Source organism: Porites lutea, chromosome 7, assembly GCF_958299795.1.
Source record: "Porites lutea chromosome 7, jaPorLute2.1, whole genome shotgun sequence".
Lineage (NCBI taxonomy): Eukaryota > Metazoa > Cnidaria > Anthozoa > Scleractinia > Poritidae > Porites > Porites lutea.
Genome location: NC_133207.1, coordinates 17,143,920 through 17,161,013, shown reverse-complemented (window position 1 = coordinate 17,161,013; position 17,094 = coordinate 17,143,920). Strand labels below are relative to the sequence as shown.

The window sequence follows — 17,094 nt, the reverse complement described above, 5'->3', positions numbered from 1 at the left end:
TAATAAAATGGTTCGGGGAAAAAAGTGTTAAGCTGCGTGGCTGCAGTTCGTAAGGGAAGGCGAAAGAAGGTATTTGGGCGCGCGAGAACGCGAATAGCCTCCCTCCTTCTTCGAGCCCACGTCGCAAACACTTGCCACTCATGCTTCAAAGAAACCTGTACTTCCCACTATTTTCGCGCAAGCGGCTATTTTACAGTAATGCTATAACCAGTGACGTTCTTGAGTTTAACGAGAGTTGTTTAAAGTGGAAAGGCTTAAAACAATATCATAAGTTAGTCATTATTATTATTTAAATCAATTCTATATTTTTTACCCTAGCTAGATAATTTCAAAGCTGTTGACAAGCATGATTTTGAAGCTCCTGTATCGACACAAGCCTTTCCATCCGAGAAAGAAGCTATGATGGCCTGCCATCAGCTTGCAGAGAAAAAATGCAAAGCAATCTTTAAACCAAAGGACGATACAAACTACTTTACTTTAGGATCCGAGTTTATTCTTTTCGCAGATGACAATTCTACAATACTTGTCAAAAAGGATTTTCTTACCAGTCTTGGTAAGTATGAGTGGACGAAGTCACGCTCTACAGAAATTGCAATTTTGCGCAATTTGGAAAACGAAAGTAAAACTGTATAAATTTCGGTTTTTTCGGGGCTAGGAATTGCGTTCATTCTCTAAGCTATCAGAGTAAATAATAACTTCCAAGATTTTCTTAGCCCAGAAGAAAAAATTTTCATAACACGCAAGATGTTATATCCAATTTTAGTTTAAAAGAACACAAATTTTATTGTGGCACAGAAACAAAGAGGTCAGTGCCCAAGTAACATGCAATAGCTTAGAACTCTGGCCTTAGCCCTGCAAAGTGTTAACTGTTGTAAACTGGCAACTCTATAATTTATGGCCTGTGTTTTCTAGAATTCTATGTCAATAATCTGAAGTGCGGAACGTCAACAACGAAAGTACAAAGACCCATTTCGACTGGAGAAGTGAGCTGTCGTCTTCCGAATATAGATCCTTTTGACGCAAGTTCCATGAGGTATTTTCTACCTATAGTACCGATTGCGTGTGAACGCGACGCAACGATATTTACCAGCTACCGTGATGGTCTTCTCAAAGTCGTGGTTTATCATGACAGGGGTGCGCCTGTTACAAATCTGTCCTTTCAAACGATACATAGGCAGACGGGTGGCTCCGATTCTGGATTCCGCTTAGGAAATCGCAGACCATTGAAGTATAAAGCACCAGTGTTGAAATTAAACCACGATTTCATTCAAGTGAACGCCGAGTTCTTCAATGGAGTGAAACAAACTGATTTTCACGCACAGGTTGTCCCCAAAAGTCACGTGCTGCGGCGAGTACCGCAACAAGAGGCTGGTATACCATTAAATATTGTCATTTTAGGATTGGACCAAACCTCGCACGCAACTTTTCAGCGTCTCCTTCGCAGCTCGTACAAGTTTCTGCAGGACGAGCTACAGGCATTTATGTTCAATGGGTTCTCTTTAGTAGGTGAGGGGACCACGCCTCAGCTGACAGCGCTCTTGACCGGACGGAGTCTGGAGGAGAATTGTAAAGTTCATGAGGCGAGGACTGGCTTCAAGGGCGCCGGAACTGTGGATCCATGGCCGTTTATTTTCAAGTCGTTAAAGGAGTACGGTTACGCTACTATGTTTAGTGAAGATGCTCCACCTATAGGTAAACTAGTCACATCGACTTCTTTCCTTGAGTGCACTGATCTCTTTTATTTTCTTTGCAGTCTTAGTTAGCAGTCTTTGGGTGCACTGTGTGTCTTTCCTATAGCGAGCAATTACTGTTAGTAGGTATTTCTCCCCCCTCCAAGCTGTCGGGAACTATTTACCTCCAAATCTCACCCGGGCAGGAGTCCATGCAGCTCCTGATCTGGAACAACGAGCTGTTAGGTTGGGTTAGTATATTAGGCCGAATTTAGGTGACGCGATTTCGCAAGATGGTTCCAAGTGATAGTTATTTCTACAGCTTTTTATTGTAAGTTAAAATTATATTTTTTGTTTTGCTGTCAGGTGCTTTCAATATGAGACTCAAAGGCTTTAGTAAGCCACCTTGTGATCATTACGCGCGACCGTTTTGGTCAGCGGTGCCACACAAACTAAACGCAGGAGTACTTCATGAGAAATGCATCAATGCTCAACCTCAACATAAAATTCAGCTTGAATATCTAAAGAGCATGTTTAGAGCTTATCCCAAGACACCTAAATTCGGTTTTAGTTTTCTGAGTAGCCTCTGCCATCATAACACAATATTACCACTTGGTGCTGCAGAGAAAGACTTTTACGAGTTCTTTTTATCGATGCGGGACTTGGGATTTTTGAACGACACCATGCTTGTTGTCATGGGAGACCACGGTGCGCGCACAGGGGAGTTCCGATCGACCATGCAGGGAAAGCTGGAGGAGCGGTTACCATTGCTATCCATTGCGCTGCCAGATAACTTCCGCTTGAAACACTCAAAACTGGCAAAGAACTTCAAATCAAATACAGATATTATCATATCACCGTTGGATTTACATGCAACTTTTATGCATTTACTCAAGTATCCTTTTGATCCTTCACAGACAGAACTCACCCGTGGAATAAGTCTTTTCTCAAAACTTCCTCGAAATCGAACATGTCAAGACGCTAAGATACCAGAGTACTTTTGCCCATGTGTTCAGTGGTTGCCTCTGAACACCACCCATGCGCATGTTCGTATTGGCGCCCAGATTGCCACTGATCACATTAACAGCTTGCTCAAGAAAGACCTTAAAGTGAGCAGGCTATGTGAACGATTAACACTAGACGTTATTTTAGGCGCCTGGCAAGAACTACCACTGAGTTCTAAAGTGCAAACATTCAGTGGAATACAAGATGGTGATGGCTTAGGTCTCGGAAAACCGGAGTTTAAGAATGCAACAAAACCAACTGAATGTATCTACCAGGTTAAGTTTCGAACCATACCGAGTTTTGCAGTTTTTGAGGCGTCTGTTAAGCTTATTGAGGGTCGTTTTGAAGTGAGCGGGCACATCAGTCGCATAAATCTTTATGGATCACAACCGGATTGCATAAAAAACTCACATCCCCATTTGAGGGAATTTTGCTACTGTGGTCATGATACCTGGAAAAAGAGCGTTGAAGAGTCATGACGATTTACAATCAAACCAGCTTGATACGAACACCAAACGGACAGAGCTTTGCTTTCATGTTGAAGTAGGAATGGTATAAAGTTTGGCATATTTGAAATCAAATGAAACTCATCCTCTGAACTAGTCCGCGTTAAGAACGGGCGTCCGTATGGAAAGGTTCCATTGTAACCTTAAAAGTTGCTTTAATTGTGGAAGTACCTTTAGTTTTAGAAAAAAGATACAAATTAAATACTCAGTATTCCAAGGATTTCTAATTAAGAAGAGAGAGAGAGAGAGAGAGAGAGAGAGAGAGAGAGAGAGAGAGAGAGAGAGAGAGAGAGAGAGAGAGAGAGAGAGAGAGAGAGAGAGAGAGAGAGAGAGAGAGAGAGAGAGAGAGAGAGAGAGAGAGAGAGAAAAAAGAGATCCCGTGGATAAAGTCAAAAGGTAAAAGAGGGGCTAGTCGCTTTTCCAATATCTCATTCATACTAATTCGGGACCAAAAGCGGGATCGGTGAAAAAAAAGAAAGAGAACGAGACCAAGGGTGCACTGTCTCTCCCTTGTCCTTGCATGATTAACGGGCCATTTCCGAGTTGCCTTAAGCCTCTGTTTCAAAGCGAGGCTAAGTGTGGATCCCTTGACGTGAAAATAATTTTTTATTCACCATTTTCACATAGACCATAACGCACATTTTTTACCCCCCAAATTTTGCATAACAAGTGTTTTCAATTTCCCCTGGCTGTTCGTCTCAAGAGAAATCGAGTCAAGTTTTGGGAGTAAGAGGGGCTGTGGAAAGGGGGGGGGGGGGGGGGGGGGAGGAGTTTAAACTAGATGCATTATGGTCTATGTGAAAATGGTGAATTTTCAAACCAGCTTGATATAGACTGCGTGTGAGGCGTGGTGGCCCACAGTGGGCTATGTTTTGGACTTACTACCATTAAAGGGAATCAAGAGTTCCGGATTCCGGCCCTGTCCACAAGAGTTGTCCTTGTACGTCATAGCCTACGTAGCAGGGGCAAAGGGAGAAAAATCAAGGATGGCGCGCGCACGAGGGGAGAAAAGGAGGAGGGAGCCTTCTCCTCTCTTTTTGCATGTTCCTCTCTTGCGCTATATTAAAATTAAGCAATAACATTAACTCGAGTGCTGAATGTTGTCTCTCTGGACAGTGTTATCCTTTTGTCGCGGGTCATTGTGTTATGTTTGAGTAAGACTTGAGTAAGACACTTTTCTCTCATGGTAGCTCACTCCACCCATGGCCATGAGTATAAATGGATAAGTGAAGAATTCAGTGCTAGGGGACAACACTGCAATGGGCTTGCTTCCCTCTCTAGAGGAGAAACAGTTATGCTACTATACAGAAAACTGGGTGTGACTTGGGCGTACTTTTCTCGGATGCATACCTTTAATTTGTTTCCTCCGGTGGTCTGCAGCTAAAGTAATATTTTAGTTAGTATAGGTAATAGCATGATTTGAAGTGATATTTGGCATAAATACTCCAAGTGATATTTCGAAATTGGTATACGAAATTTCACGAGCCGTTAGGCGAGTGAAATTTGAGACAATTTTGAAATATCACTAGTGGTATTTATGCCAAATATCACGTACAAAACATGCTATTATTTGTTTATACTACTACCCGCAAAAGGTTTGTAATTTTCACATGTACGTATTTCAAATTACGCTGAAATACCACTGCTCTAAGCCAATCAAATTGCAGAAATTTCAAATAGGGTAGTATAAGGTAGTGGAATATGAAATGATAATTTTAACAAAATATCAATTACGGATTACGGTTGGCCATGGATATCATGACATTTTTTTCTCGTGGCATCTCTTTTTTTCCCTTCGGGTTGTTACCAGACGTCGTCTGGGTTGTTACTTATATATGTTCTTACGATCACGACAAAACCTTTTTTGATGGTTACAAAACTTACCTCGCGAACACCTCACATGGTTTTGTTCTTAGCTCATGTTATTTCAGTTATTTCAGTTTTTAATTTTTTCTTTTCCAAAAAAAAGACAAAACAAAACAAAACAAAAAATTAACTTTGAAACCGTGGCAATACTGAAGTTCTGCGAGCCGGAAAGCGAGTGACACCGGTTAAAATTACAGGAACCTCACTTCACCGTCAAACCAAAATTACAGCTGAGATTATAACGAAGGGCCAAGGGACTGGCAAAATTCATTCGCTATAACGAGGTTTCGTTATATCGAGGTTCATTTCCATATATTTTATTGTCATTGGGGTAAAGAAAACTGTTCGTTGAGCGGGGAAAGCGACAACTTCGCTCGGTTATTTCGTGGTTCCTCTCACATCGGGCCTCAGGGTCGGTTTTAGCTCCAATATGGAATAAAGAATTTTCCGGTTTGTCATATGACGACTTATCGAGGATCGAGTAGCACGTGTCGTCACGAAGATAAATACATTATGGGATGCGAAGATGCAAATTGCTATGAATACAAACACAATCTCTCAAACTGGACAATGAATCATGAATCGCGGTGGAAGAAACAACGGAATCTATGCGGCCGAAACGATTCTAAAGCGCAGAGTTAGAGAGGTAAGGAAGGAGTAAATTTGCCCCATATTGTGGTGAAAAAATCTTTATTAATCCAAGGGCTTTCCATGGTTTGTTTTGCAGGGAAAAATTGAATATTTCATCAAATGGAAGGGTTACTCGCAAAAGTAAGCATTGTGAATTTCACGTGCATAATTTACCAATAAATGTTTTAGATGTCCCTATACTTATTGCTGGATTTACCGATCATATCCAATTAGATACAATACTTGGGAGCCGGAAGAAAATGTGCTTGATCCTAGATTATTGAGGGCTTTTCGACAACGGCTGGCAGTAAGGTGAGAGCAGATTCACTTCTACACGATCAGACATGTTTCTTTCACTTCGCACCGAAGTTTGTTTATAGCAGTTAGCTAGCAGTCATATGTTATCTTAATATAGCGAAATATGAATTTTCGGAAAGTGAAATTACGATCAACATTCTGGTCGATCGCATAGGTGAAAATTTGTACCATCTTCTTTCGAAATTAAGCTTAATTGTTCGTGTCAATAATCTTTTGGCTTAATGAATTCACGAAAGCAATAGCATTCGAAACTTTTTTATTGTAAATATTATTGTTTTTAAAAATTATATTTTTAACGCTTTTTTATAGCTTGCAAACTAATCCCCCTTGTATTTGTTTTTCGCTTCTTTTTAAATGTAGTAAGAAGGGGAAATTCAAAGGAAAGAAAAGGCGAATGATTGTCTCTGAAGAGAGTGTGAGTATGACAAGACTTCCTCTTATTATACGGTAAAAGTGTGATTTTTTAGAGGTACTAGCTGTCAGTTTTTAATTTGACTTTCAAGAAATGAAACTTAAAATCTCATAATTTCTGTGATGGTTATATTACCAGATACGACGTATTTTATTCTGCATATTACAGTAAAATTATACAGGATTCAAATCGGGTAGAGAATACCGCAACAAGCTTATAGGCATGGAAAACTATTTTGGTTTAATTAATGAAGAGTTTTCAGATGTTCGCCAAATTATGACGTTACTTATCAGGTGTACAACTTCCTTAAGCTACTAACCTTACAACACTGTGAAAAATATTTTTGTTAACATGTATCATTTTTGGTTTGCACTGTAAAAATGACTTCCGGTTTGAACTTGTTTCTTCTTGTTTGTCAAATGGAAATTCTAAAACCTTCTTGAATTAATTAGATAAGATACTACTTTCAAATGGGTATCTAAAAACGTCCGATGTGAAAGTGATGATTTCTAGGGCTACCATTAAAATTTCTTCAAAACTTTTTACTAAGTTAATTTTTTCTTCCCTGTTGAGGCTGGAAAGGTTTGCTCTTTGTGCAGTAAATTTGTTGTTTTTTTTTTTATATATAAAATTTTGAATCCTTGGATTACATGACACAGTAAATAAGCATGTTGGCATGATTTCCTTTGCTGTACCTTGTTTACACATACAATGTACAGTCGACTCTGGATAGCACTAACCCTCTAGGGAAATTGAAAAAAATTTGAGTTATTGGTAGTTCGATCCAAGTTAATAACCACAAATAAGGAAATGGGATGAGGAAGGAATGTATAATGGATCATGCACACTTCATGATCACTTCAAGGTATTGATATTTTGAAATAGGTATACAAAGAAGATATGGTTTGTTTTGAAATAAATTCAATGTTTCCGACTGCAGTACAATTTTTTTTTACTCCAGCATACGCTTAAAACGTGGTTTGAGTTATCCAGTGTAAAATTATATGAAATAGTCTGAAGTGAAACAAAAATTACTTTGAGATAGCAGGAGGTTTGAGTAACCGAGGGTAAAATTACCATAAATGTATGGAGGAAATCAACCAGGGGAAATCGATTTTGGTTCTAGTTACCATAAGGTTGAGTTTATAGCAGGGGTTTGAGTCATTGGGAGTCGATTGCATGTAAACTTTTATCTGCCGGAAAAGTTAGGGAACACATTTTATGCTTACCGTATATAATAAACAGTTCCTCAAGAAGGTATTGCTGAGCAATTATCCCACTTCAGGATTTCATCTGCAGATTGAGAAGTGCAAACCACCATGTACCACAAAATAAACGGCACCACAGGAAAGTACTGCTCAGTGCTCAGTAGCTTTTATTTGAATGGTCACATTTCATCTTCAGACTCACGAGTCAGAACCACATTGTACAGCAAACAGTACTACAGGAAAGTAGTGCTTAGTAGCTTTCATTTGTATGGTCAGATTTAAAGATTTCACCCATGGACTCAAAACTCAGAACCACATTGTACTGCATAGTAAGCAGTACTACAGGAAAGTACTGCTCAGCAGCTTTCATTTGAATGGTCACACTTTTAAGATTTCATCCACAGACTCAAAATTCAGAACCACATCGTACAGCATAATAAACAGTACCATAGGAAAGTACTACTCAGTAGCTTTCATTTGAATAGTCAAACGTTCTAAGGAACCTTTTTGCACAGCAAAATTACCAATAACCTGCAATTAGGTGGTCCTTCTCTTTTTCTCTTTTTCTCTTTTTTTCCTTTTGCCTGTCTGCCAACTTTTTGTGCGTAGCCCAAAAAAAAAATGAAAAAAAAGAATTCTTGATTGTAGGCTAATTGATTAATAAGATATTATGCTCAGTAACTTTCAATCAAATGCCCAAAGTTAAGGATTTGTGCCCTGGGGGGACTTCCATTTATATGCAGGGCTAAGCCCTAGCAGTACCCAGTAGCCCCTTGTGTCTAACTTTTGCTCTCGGGCGACTAGGTAATCTTACGATTTTTCATAAAAATACTATGCTGGGCACCCTGGATTTCATAGGTTTGGGGCAGAGCCTTGATATGAAAGGGACAGATAGATGGCCATCGAAAAAGTAGAAGTAAACCTCAAAGGGGACCAAAATTTAGTGTGTGTGCAGACGTCGCCCTCCCCTCAGAAAGAGGGGAAGAGGACATCTGTACACAGGCTAGACCAATTTGGGCTTGGCTCAGGCTTTACGTTAGACTACGAGTAGTCCCCCATTTTTCCTCAGGGATAGTAGAGCGAGTGAAATGCGAGCATGCGTGAAAATCACCCCATGCGAGAAAAGGTGACATGCGGCGGGGAGAGAGAAAAATTTTTTTCCGTGTTGTGCTCGTTCTACTATCCCTGAGGAAAAATGGGGGACTACTTGTAGTCTAGCTTCACTTGACCATACTAAAGAAGACAACCAAATAACAGGCTTAGTTACTTTAACTGCTCCATGCAAAGATGTTGGCATTAAGTGCAGTGTGGTGTGACATCTTGAACAATTTTGTCTTTTTCATGGTGGTCCCCCTTCCCTGGAATTTTGCCCCCACACAAGTCAGACTTAAACAGTATCACCTGGTAAATAAAATTTGAAATAACCCAGATAACAGCGGAGTGCTTATACAATCAGTAGCCCAGTTAAAATAAGAGTTATTGTGCTTATTTTGGTCAAAGCAGAAGCATAAAGCCGCCAGTGAATGATAAGAAAAATGATTGAGCTACAAAAGGTCATACTGACTTATATTTACCAACAGGGATAATCTTGTGCCCTTGCCTAATCCCTCTGGGGTCAATTTATTTCATGTAGCCAAGAGTTTTCGGGTGCGTAGTCTGGGTGAGTGACTACGTCATAGAAATGCATTGACCGCGAATGCTTGAGAAGATCCATTACAGCATACAGTAGGCAACTTTTGCCCTACATTGTCCTACTCCAGTCTGCTTTTTGTGTAACAGTACCGCACCCTGTTGGTCACTGGTACTTAGGCACATGCATAGATCACATTTTGCATCTCTCATTACTAATCTTATGTGTCCGTTGTTTAACTGTTTTAGTCCTTATAGTGGCCTATGAAAAAATTTCCAGAGAAAATTAGAATTTCTCCTTCTATAATCGTAAGACATTTTTAATACTATGCAACAGATCTACCAAGTTCCATTATCTCACTTAAACTTGGTCTAGAAGTGAGAACTATAGCTGCTGAACGCTTGTGTGAACATAAACAGCGGAAAACCTTTTTTGGACATGTTCAGATCTGTAATAAATCATTTTTCTTTTAGGCTGGGCTAAAATGTTATGATAATAAGCCAGCCCTATAACTGAACTTGGAGCTTCTCATTTCTAAGACATTTGCCATCATGAAGATGCTCAGTGTGACGATAATTCTTGTATGGGTTACTGCACATTGTTTTCCTGTGAGGCACAGTTTACTTTGCAGTCAAGGATGTTCTTACTTTTGAATGCACAAAAGAGAGAGAAAATCCCAAAATTTCTTAAGTGTGACCATACCAGTCAAAACTACCGAGCACTACTTTCCTTTGGTGCTGTTTATTGTGCTGTACAAGGTGATTCTAACTTTTGAGTCTTGTGGATGAAATTCTTTAAGTGTGATAAGCCAACGAGTAGTAGGCAAAAGGCTGATGTACTCAGGCTTTTGAAACCCAGCCTTGTCCTCAGTCGTTTGTTTTAAACGCCGATACCTAGGAGCGCGAGAGGACTTAGGACGAGTTAAGTCACAGCGATAACCTCACAAACTACTTACAATTTGTTTTGTTACCAGCGGACGACGCTGTCTTAGTCTTTCCTATTTCTTTTGATCTTGTATGTGTACCGAAAAGAAATACAAAGACGTAGGAGGCGAATTAACCAAGTAGGAAAGGGAATTGAAATGCGTCTAGGCGAAATCATGGACTGTAAATCACTTGAGGATTCTGGATATTCGATTGATTCCAAGTGCAAATTGCATGCTTAAATTTTAATTTTTTTTTTTATTTCTCTGTTCTTAAATATCTAGCCAGCCGAAGTTGGCGAGCCTTCAGTGGACATTGAACATGTCAGTGATCGCGGGGGTGACTGCGAAATGGATGGTCCATCGCAAGAAGTCCTCCCGCCGCCTGTGAAACGAAAGCGTCGTCGGAGAAAGCGAACAGTTCCGAAGGTGGACGAGAGTGTCAATGAGAATGCGCCAGAGCCCTCAACTGAATCTGAGGTAGCTCTCGGTACGGATGAGCCAGGAGTAGTGAAGGAAAGTGTTGAAGTACCTGCATCGGTTGAGATGAAGAGTGAAAGCGACCACGATGTCCCTGTTGCAGCGGATAACGTTGATACGGAAGTAGAGATATCTGCTTCAGCTACTGCAGAAGAAACAAAGATCAGCATACCCGCTATTTCAGCTCAGTTCCTAAATACGAACAAATGTGACTTGGAGGGACCACATGCCAGCGAAAAAAATGCGACAAACGACATTGATAAGCAGACGAAAACAAGCACTGACAATCTTCCTTCAGGTTCGATGAACCTCCCGACCTATTCAAGACAAGATACTCCGATCGGAGCCCCCGCAGAAGTAAAAAAGAGTCCGTTGATATCGCGTTATTCCCGGTTCGAATTCTTGGCTAACAGCATGATAATCACCGATGTGACTACAGAGAGAGGAACTGTAACCGTGAAGGAGTGTTCGGCGTATGAAGGGTTTTATGGCCCCGAACCGGACAAATCTAGTTGATACGGATAGAACAACCGACGCAAAACGCGTTTTCATTCGTATTTTAACAGATTTGCGCATGCGTAATTGTCACTTCACACTTCCTGACGAAGATAGCCCAACATAGATTAGTTGTCAACTGAACTGAGCTTTTACGTAGAGGAAAAATATTAAAAAACAACGAGAAAAAATTAATACTTACTAGAGATACCTTACAAGAAATGTAGAGAGGTTTCAGAGACAAACTATTTACATTATTTATTCGCTTAACATAAACGCTCTATTTACAATGGAAGATAAATTTGGTAAATACAGTTTTACGAAATGTTGTTGTAGTAGTTAGGACAAGAAGAAAGACTCGCGAAAAGTATGGTTAGATTTACCTGTAATTTATAAAGACATTTTGGAACAGGATGGTTAGACAAAATACGCGAGAAAAATGAAAACAATTGATTTGTAACTTGTGCTCATTAAATTATCTCTTTAGCACACTGATGGTGGACATAGTTAAGTCTGGCGTAAAATAAGTTAAAATCAGTGCTTCACACGATTAACAACTGTGGCGCATTGCCGGGACAAAACAATTGATAATGTAAACCCAGGTTTGTGAGCCAACGAGAATGAGCGCTCGTACCAAACCCATGTTTTAATACTTAAGTGTTGTACGGGGACGTATAATGTAGCGTCATTTATTGTACCATTGACCACACACACACTACAAACCCAATGGTGGATTTCACTTCCCACTTACCTCAACCTCGTTCTCAGGTCCTCTCCTTTTTCTCCCCCGGAGCGAGAGGAGAAGAAGAGGGCCCTGGGAAGGAGGTTTCACATATCATATCTCGCGACATGTTTGCCACTCGAAGCGACGACCGGAAATACGTCTGCGGTTCGCAGTTTATGTGATAAATAGCTAGCGCCCGAGAGGTGAGCTATTGAGGAGGAGTCGCTTTTATCAAGTCAGTTGACAAAACCAAGGAAGAATCACTCCCACACCTTACCCATCATGCACTTTTTAGAGATCTACTGATCCTAAGGCAAATGTTGCTTTTATTCGTTCATGCCTTGAAAGATTTCAGTTTTTCTTTGTTTCTATTATTTATGATTAAGACTTTGATTTGCTTACATTTCCTTTTTCAGGTACATGATTCAAAAAATGATTCACTGAAAATGCACTATTTTTAAACTACAAATTCATTTTTGTATAGTTGGTTATCTGAAGTAAGCTGCCAGTAACGGTTTCATTTCTTAAAGAAAGCAGTGTTTCGGATTCCAATCATGGTTGCTCCTTTTCGGTTTCGCTGCGTAACAGTTCCTTAATTCTTCTTGATGGCGTCGATGACGTTGGCCTAGCCTGCCAAAATTAAACAGCCATCTCTGAGCAGAAACGACTGTTTTGTCAGGCCAAAGTTGACCATTTAAATCAAATTTTGCTTATCTCGCCCACTCCAATGCGGGGTCATGAAGGAAATAAAAGACATAAATATTTACCTTGAAAAATTAAGGAAACGGTAAATATTACTTCTTTACTGTATAAACATGGATGGAAGTTAATCAAGTTTCGTTTAGTCAGTTAACATTCTGATCACAAATGACACTAAATTGAATTGTAGGTCATCGCAAATGCTCGGAGTCCTAAACACTACTAGTGGAGTCACAAATGATAATTGTGCGTATAAATCTCTTCGTTCGTGACACTAAACCTTCTAAAACTGTTGTTTTATTTCATTATGCAGTGCTTTTTTTTCTTAAAGCGGCCATTCAGAAAGACCCCAATCTGTAATAACTTGGCACTCATTATCATGGTAATGAAACGGAGTCAGTTTATTTGATTTAATTTCTTTGTGAAGACAAGTGGAGCCCAAATGTTAATTGTTCTTACTGTCAATGCGTTGAAATAAGGGATTAAAGTAAATACTATGAGACGCATTGATTGTCTAATATAAGTACACTAGTGTTAGGACAGTGTTTGCATTACAAAAATTGTACGCGCTCTAACATAAACCCAACAGTAAACCTTCATACAGATCAGGTAGATCTTTGAGGGTGGTGTCGTATGGCAGTGATTATGAGTGTCCAATGATAGTACAGTGTCTTCCCAGAAAATGAGTTTTGCTTTTTTCCGAGGAGAGGACGTATTTCCCAAAGGCCAGTTTCGGGTGCCGCCGTATCTACGGAATTATGCTAAACCGGCCTTTCGTCACCCCGAAGATGATAACAATACTAACACAGATAGCCAACAATTGAGTGCAGTATTGGACGATACGATAAAAGTGCGTTCTATAGGAAAAACCGACAGCCTGTCTTCTACACGCAATCCTGCCAACAATAAGCTGTATGTAGAGCAAGGGAACGCTAAGACAAAACAAACAACGACAGCAGCAACAGAGAAGCTTGAAAAGCCAATCGGAGTCAGTGCCGAGATGAACAAAAACCAATTGGTTGATTTGCACCGGTCAATACAAACTCGATTAACCAGCACGGGACTGGAAGCTGTTGATCTGTATCCCCTAGCTGGCATGCGATGTACGGGACAAAGAATGAGTTTGGCTGAATCGCAGCAAAATCCGTCGAAACGTGGAAGCATACAAGAGGAAGTATCCAAAGAAAACTTGACTCGCGACGAGCAGCAGGTCGTTAGCAACAGAGCAACAATTTCGGGCACTGCAAATAGTTCGCACGCAGTTTCTTTAAACAAACTGTATTCTTGCTTAAAGAAAATGAAAGGCCGACGGAACGAGATAGGAAAGTACGAAGATCTAGCTACAATTTCTATGAACGGACGAGAGCCCGGGTTCAGCAGGAGCTATTTTCATAGAGTTCTCGCAGCAAACAATAGCAAACATTCGCAAACACGTGGAGAACAAGAGGAAATCTTTTTGCTTCTTGGCGGCAAATCTAAGCCGGTACGCTTTCAAATAAACCCCGAAGGACTTAACTTGTTGGAGAAAGAGTGGCGGGTGGAACTTAAGTCTAGAGATTCTATATTTTGTAATTCCGACGAGGAAGGCTTGCAGCTTTTACAAAAGTTTCGCGCGAGATTTAGATTGGGAAACCAAAGTACAATTCTGGACAGAAAAACGCCAAGCTTGCCAATACCATGGGCTCGACATGTTGTTCACAAGGGCCGCTGCCAAAGCCCAGAAGAAAAAGACCAGTTGGGAGAGGACGAGAGTGGTCGAAAGCTTTCAATACATGTTTATCTTCCTAATGCTGGCTGGGACGAACAAAGCGTACCAGGAACACCAATGCTTTCGCGATCAAGATAAGCTTGACAACAGACTGCAGTCGTTGCATTCAGTGCAACTAATTAGATAACTTGATCGGACTGTGGGGCCAATAAAGTGTAGTGTCTTTCTATGCAGGACAGCAACTATAGTGTGAGGAGCCAGCTAGTAATTTTATGCGTATGCATAACGACCAATGGTACCGTGGAATTTAAATAGAACTAACACAAATTTAGCTAAATTTGTCAAAACACAAGAAAAAATAGCTGAAGTAATCTATGTTTTTGACGATTGCCTTTACGTCTACCTCCGCTTTCCTTTTCCAATCAAATTTCTATGTGGCTATAGTGTTAACGTCCTGTTTACTTATTGTGTCGAAGGTGATATGCAAATTCGCCAATTTTTGCATCCGATATCAAAGTAGAAAAGACACAAGAACTATTCTAGAAGCCGGTTGTGGGAATTATGATTAGTGCGTGCTACGCTCAAATCACGCATCTTAACTTAATAATTGAATAAAGTGCGAAAAATGTTTGTACAATTTAAATAAAAATTATTTATAAAATCTCTATGCATTCATGTTAATTTATAGCACACGCGCGTGCGCGCAGTTATTGAGCGCATGTTGGCGCTTATTGGCGCACACGGGATAAGAATTCGTGATGACGGAACGGCGCTTGCAGAGAAGAAAACGTGCTGCCGACAGGCTATTGCGTACACTAAGAAAAAACAGCGAGATATCATATACTATGTGAAGATATTTTGAACTGACAGGTCTAGTTTTGTCTTTACAGCGATCATATTTGAAAAAAGACCAATTTATTTATTTATTTAGCTTCGCCTAACTAGAATACAATGTTTATACGTGAATACATAAAAATTATTAGGCAGGTAGACCGCTACCGGCCTAACCAATTACAGTGGATCGCCTCGTAATAATAATAATAATAATAATAATAATAATAATAATAATAATAATAATAATAATAATAATAATAATAATGAAAATAAAAATAATAATAATAATAATGATGATAATAATAACAAAAAAAAATAAAGGAAACAAAACAGAAGTTCAAATTGCTAGAAGCAGGCGTCGTCGGGCACAGGAGAGTCCTCGCTATGTTGCACCCGGGACCGATTGTTCTCCAGGTTCTGATGTCGTCTATGTCCTACGGGTCCAGAGCCTTATAGTAATAATATTGAAATAGTGAACGCTTAAATGAGGCTAGAGAGATGTGACCTGTGCGTAACTCAGCGGGCAGAACATTCCATTTAGTGTGCATCATTTCGCAGGCTAATCGGCGCTTTCGCCCAATGATCCACGAGAGAAAAGGTTCATAGGTTACGTTTTTACGTTTTGTCGCTATCTGAATTACCCGGGGGTAGAAACTCCTGGGAATTCATGGTAGGGGTGTGCCGCCCGGTTCTTCAGCTCCTGACCCTATTTCAGATCAAAAAAAATTTAATTTCCAAACCCGTTTTCAGTATTACGCAGCATTACATGTTTACATAAACCAGAAATCATGTCATCATGTCAGATTAATACCGCAACAAAACGATTTCTTAAAATCCATTTCGAATTCGCATATTACTCTCTCTTTCTTATTTATTTGGCATTGATACACACTGGCCGCAGTTCCTTCGTAAACCACACCCAATTCCAGACCAAAATGGGCAAAATCTATACTCGTTTTCAGATCAAAACGGCACAAAAACCAGTTTGGGGCGGCAGATACCTATATGATGGGCTCCTGCTATCATCAGTGACTTATATTATATAAGGGAGTACCCCCCCCCCCCCCCCCCCCCCCCCCCCCTCCCCTCCCCCACGGCCCCCCCCCCCCCCCCCCCCCCCCCCTGAGCTGAATCATTACGTGCAACTCAGCCCCCACCCAAATAAAGCATTGTGTGTCATAACAATAGCGAAAATGCAACAGTTCGATGTTCATTTTGAAGTTTGTTGAGCGCTCCCTGCAGTTAATAAATCATTTTGAATAGGAGTCTGTTTTGACGTAATGAGCTAGTTTCCAGATTTTGACGTTCGTGTGACCTTAAGTGCCAGAAATTTCTTTATAGTTGTGTTCTTTTTCCCAGTCCTGTAATTAAGGACCTGGGAACAACTACGAGAGCAAGCGCGGAGTTACAGGAAGTGATTGATATAAGACGGTTTAGTCCTTCCGGTCGTACCCTGTGCCGCTTTTTTGGGGCGGCCTACCCTAGAGCAACTAAGTTCATTAAGGGAGGAGACATTAATGTCTTTGACATTATAATTAGAAAAGCGAAACCGGAAAATGTCTTTGTCTTCTGATTTCAATCTCTTTAAACCTCGCAATGTGGCTGAAGACGTCAAGGCAGCACGTGGCATTGGCTTCAGTGTTCTAGTCATTGAAGGCGGAAGTTTTTCGTTCATGGTTTCCTCTGGTTTTTCTAACATTCTGGAAACTATATCATAATTTTTTGGTTCTTTGTCCAATTCTGTTGTCCTTGTTTCAATTTTAGGCAGATGTCTTGGAAGAACTCTAGACGTTTTTTCTTTCGCGACAGGAGCAAATTGATTGACTTGCTTCGAAGTTTGCCCTGAAAGCGCACTTGTCTCCAATGGCGGCAACAACAGAGGTCGCTCTCTCACCAAAAACTGCCTCTCTTTATCACTTTCAAACCTGTCTTTATCGCGGTGGTAGCTGTAAAAACTCTCTGCCTCCTTCTGGTTTTTGCGGAAAGA

The 17,094-nt window shown here is 40.3% G+C and overlaps 3 protein-coding genes across 3 annotated transcripts; all 3 read left to right on the top strand.

Annotated features, from left to right (window-relative positions):
- The first annotated feature begins 324 nt into the window (after positions 1-324).
- Positions 325-3,285, top strand: LOC140943726 (uncharacterized). Its single transcript, XM_073392837.1, has 3 exons — positions 325-553; positions 913-1,692; positions 2,037-3,285. The coding sequence occupies exons 1-3, from the start codon at positions 400-402 to the stop codon at positions 3,152-3,154; spliced, it is 2,052 nt and encodes a 683-aa protein (XP_073248938.1). The 5' UTR covers positions 325-399; the 3' UTR covers positions 3,155-3,285.
- Positions 3,286-5,573: 2,288 nt separating this feature from the next.
- Positions 5,574-11,633, top strand: LOC140942907 (uncharacterized). Its single transcript, XM_073391924.1, has 5 exons — positions 5,574-5,693; positions 5,775-5,818; positions 5,912-5,989; positions 6,356-6,410; positions 10,453-11,633. Exons 1-5 carry the CDS (start codon positions 5,625-5,627, stop codon positions 11,161-11,163), a joined length of 957 nt encoding a protein of 318 aa, XP_073248025.1. The 5' UTR covers positions 5,574-5,624; the 3' UTR covers positions 11,164-11,633.
- Positions 11,634-12,764: 1,131 nt separating this feature from the next.
- Positions 12,765-14,928, top strand: LOC140942906 (uncharacterized). The gene has a single exon (XM_073391923.1). It carries the CDS (start codon positions 13,248-13,250, stop codon positions 14,409-14,411), a length of 1,164 nt encoding a protein of 387 aa, XP_073248024.1. The 5' UTR covers positions 12,765-13,247; the 3' UTR covers positions 14,412-14,928.
- Positions 14,929-17,094: the final 2,166 nt, after the last annotated feature.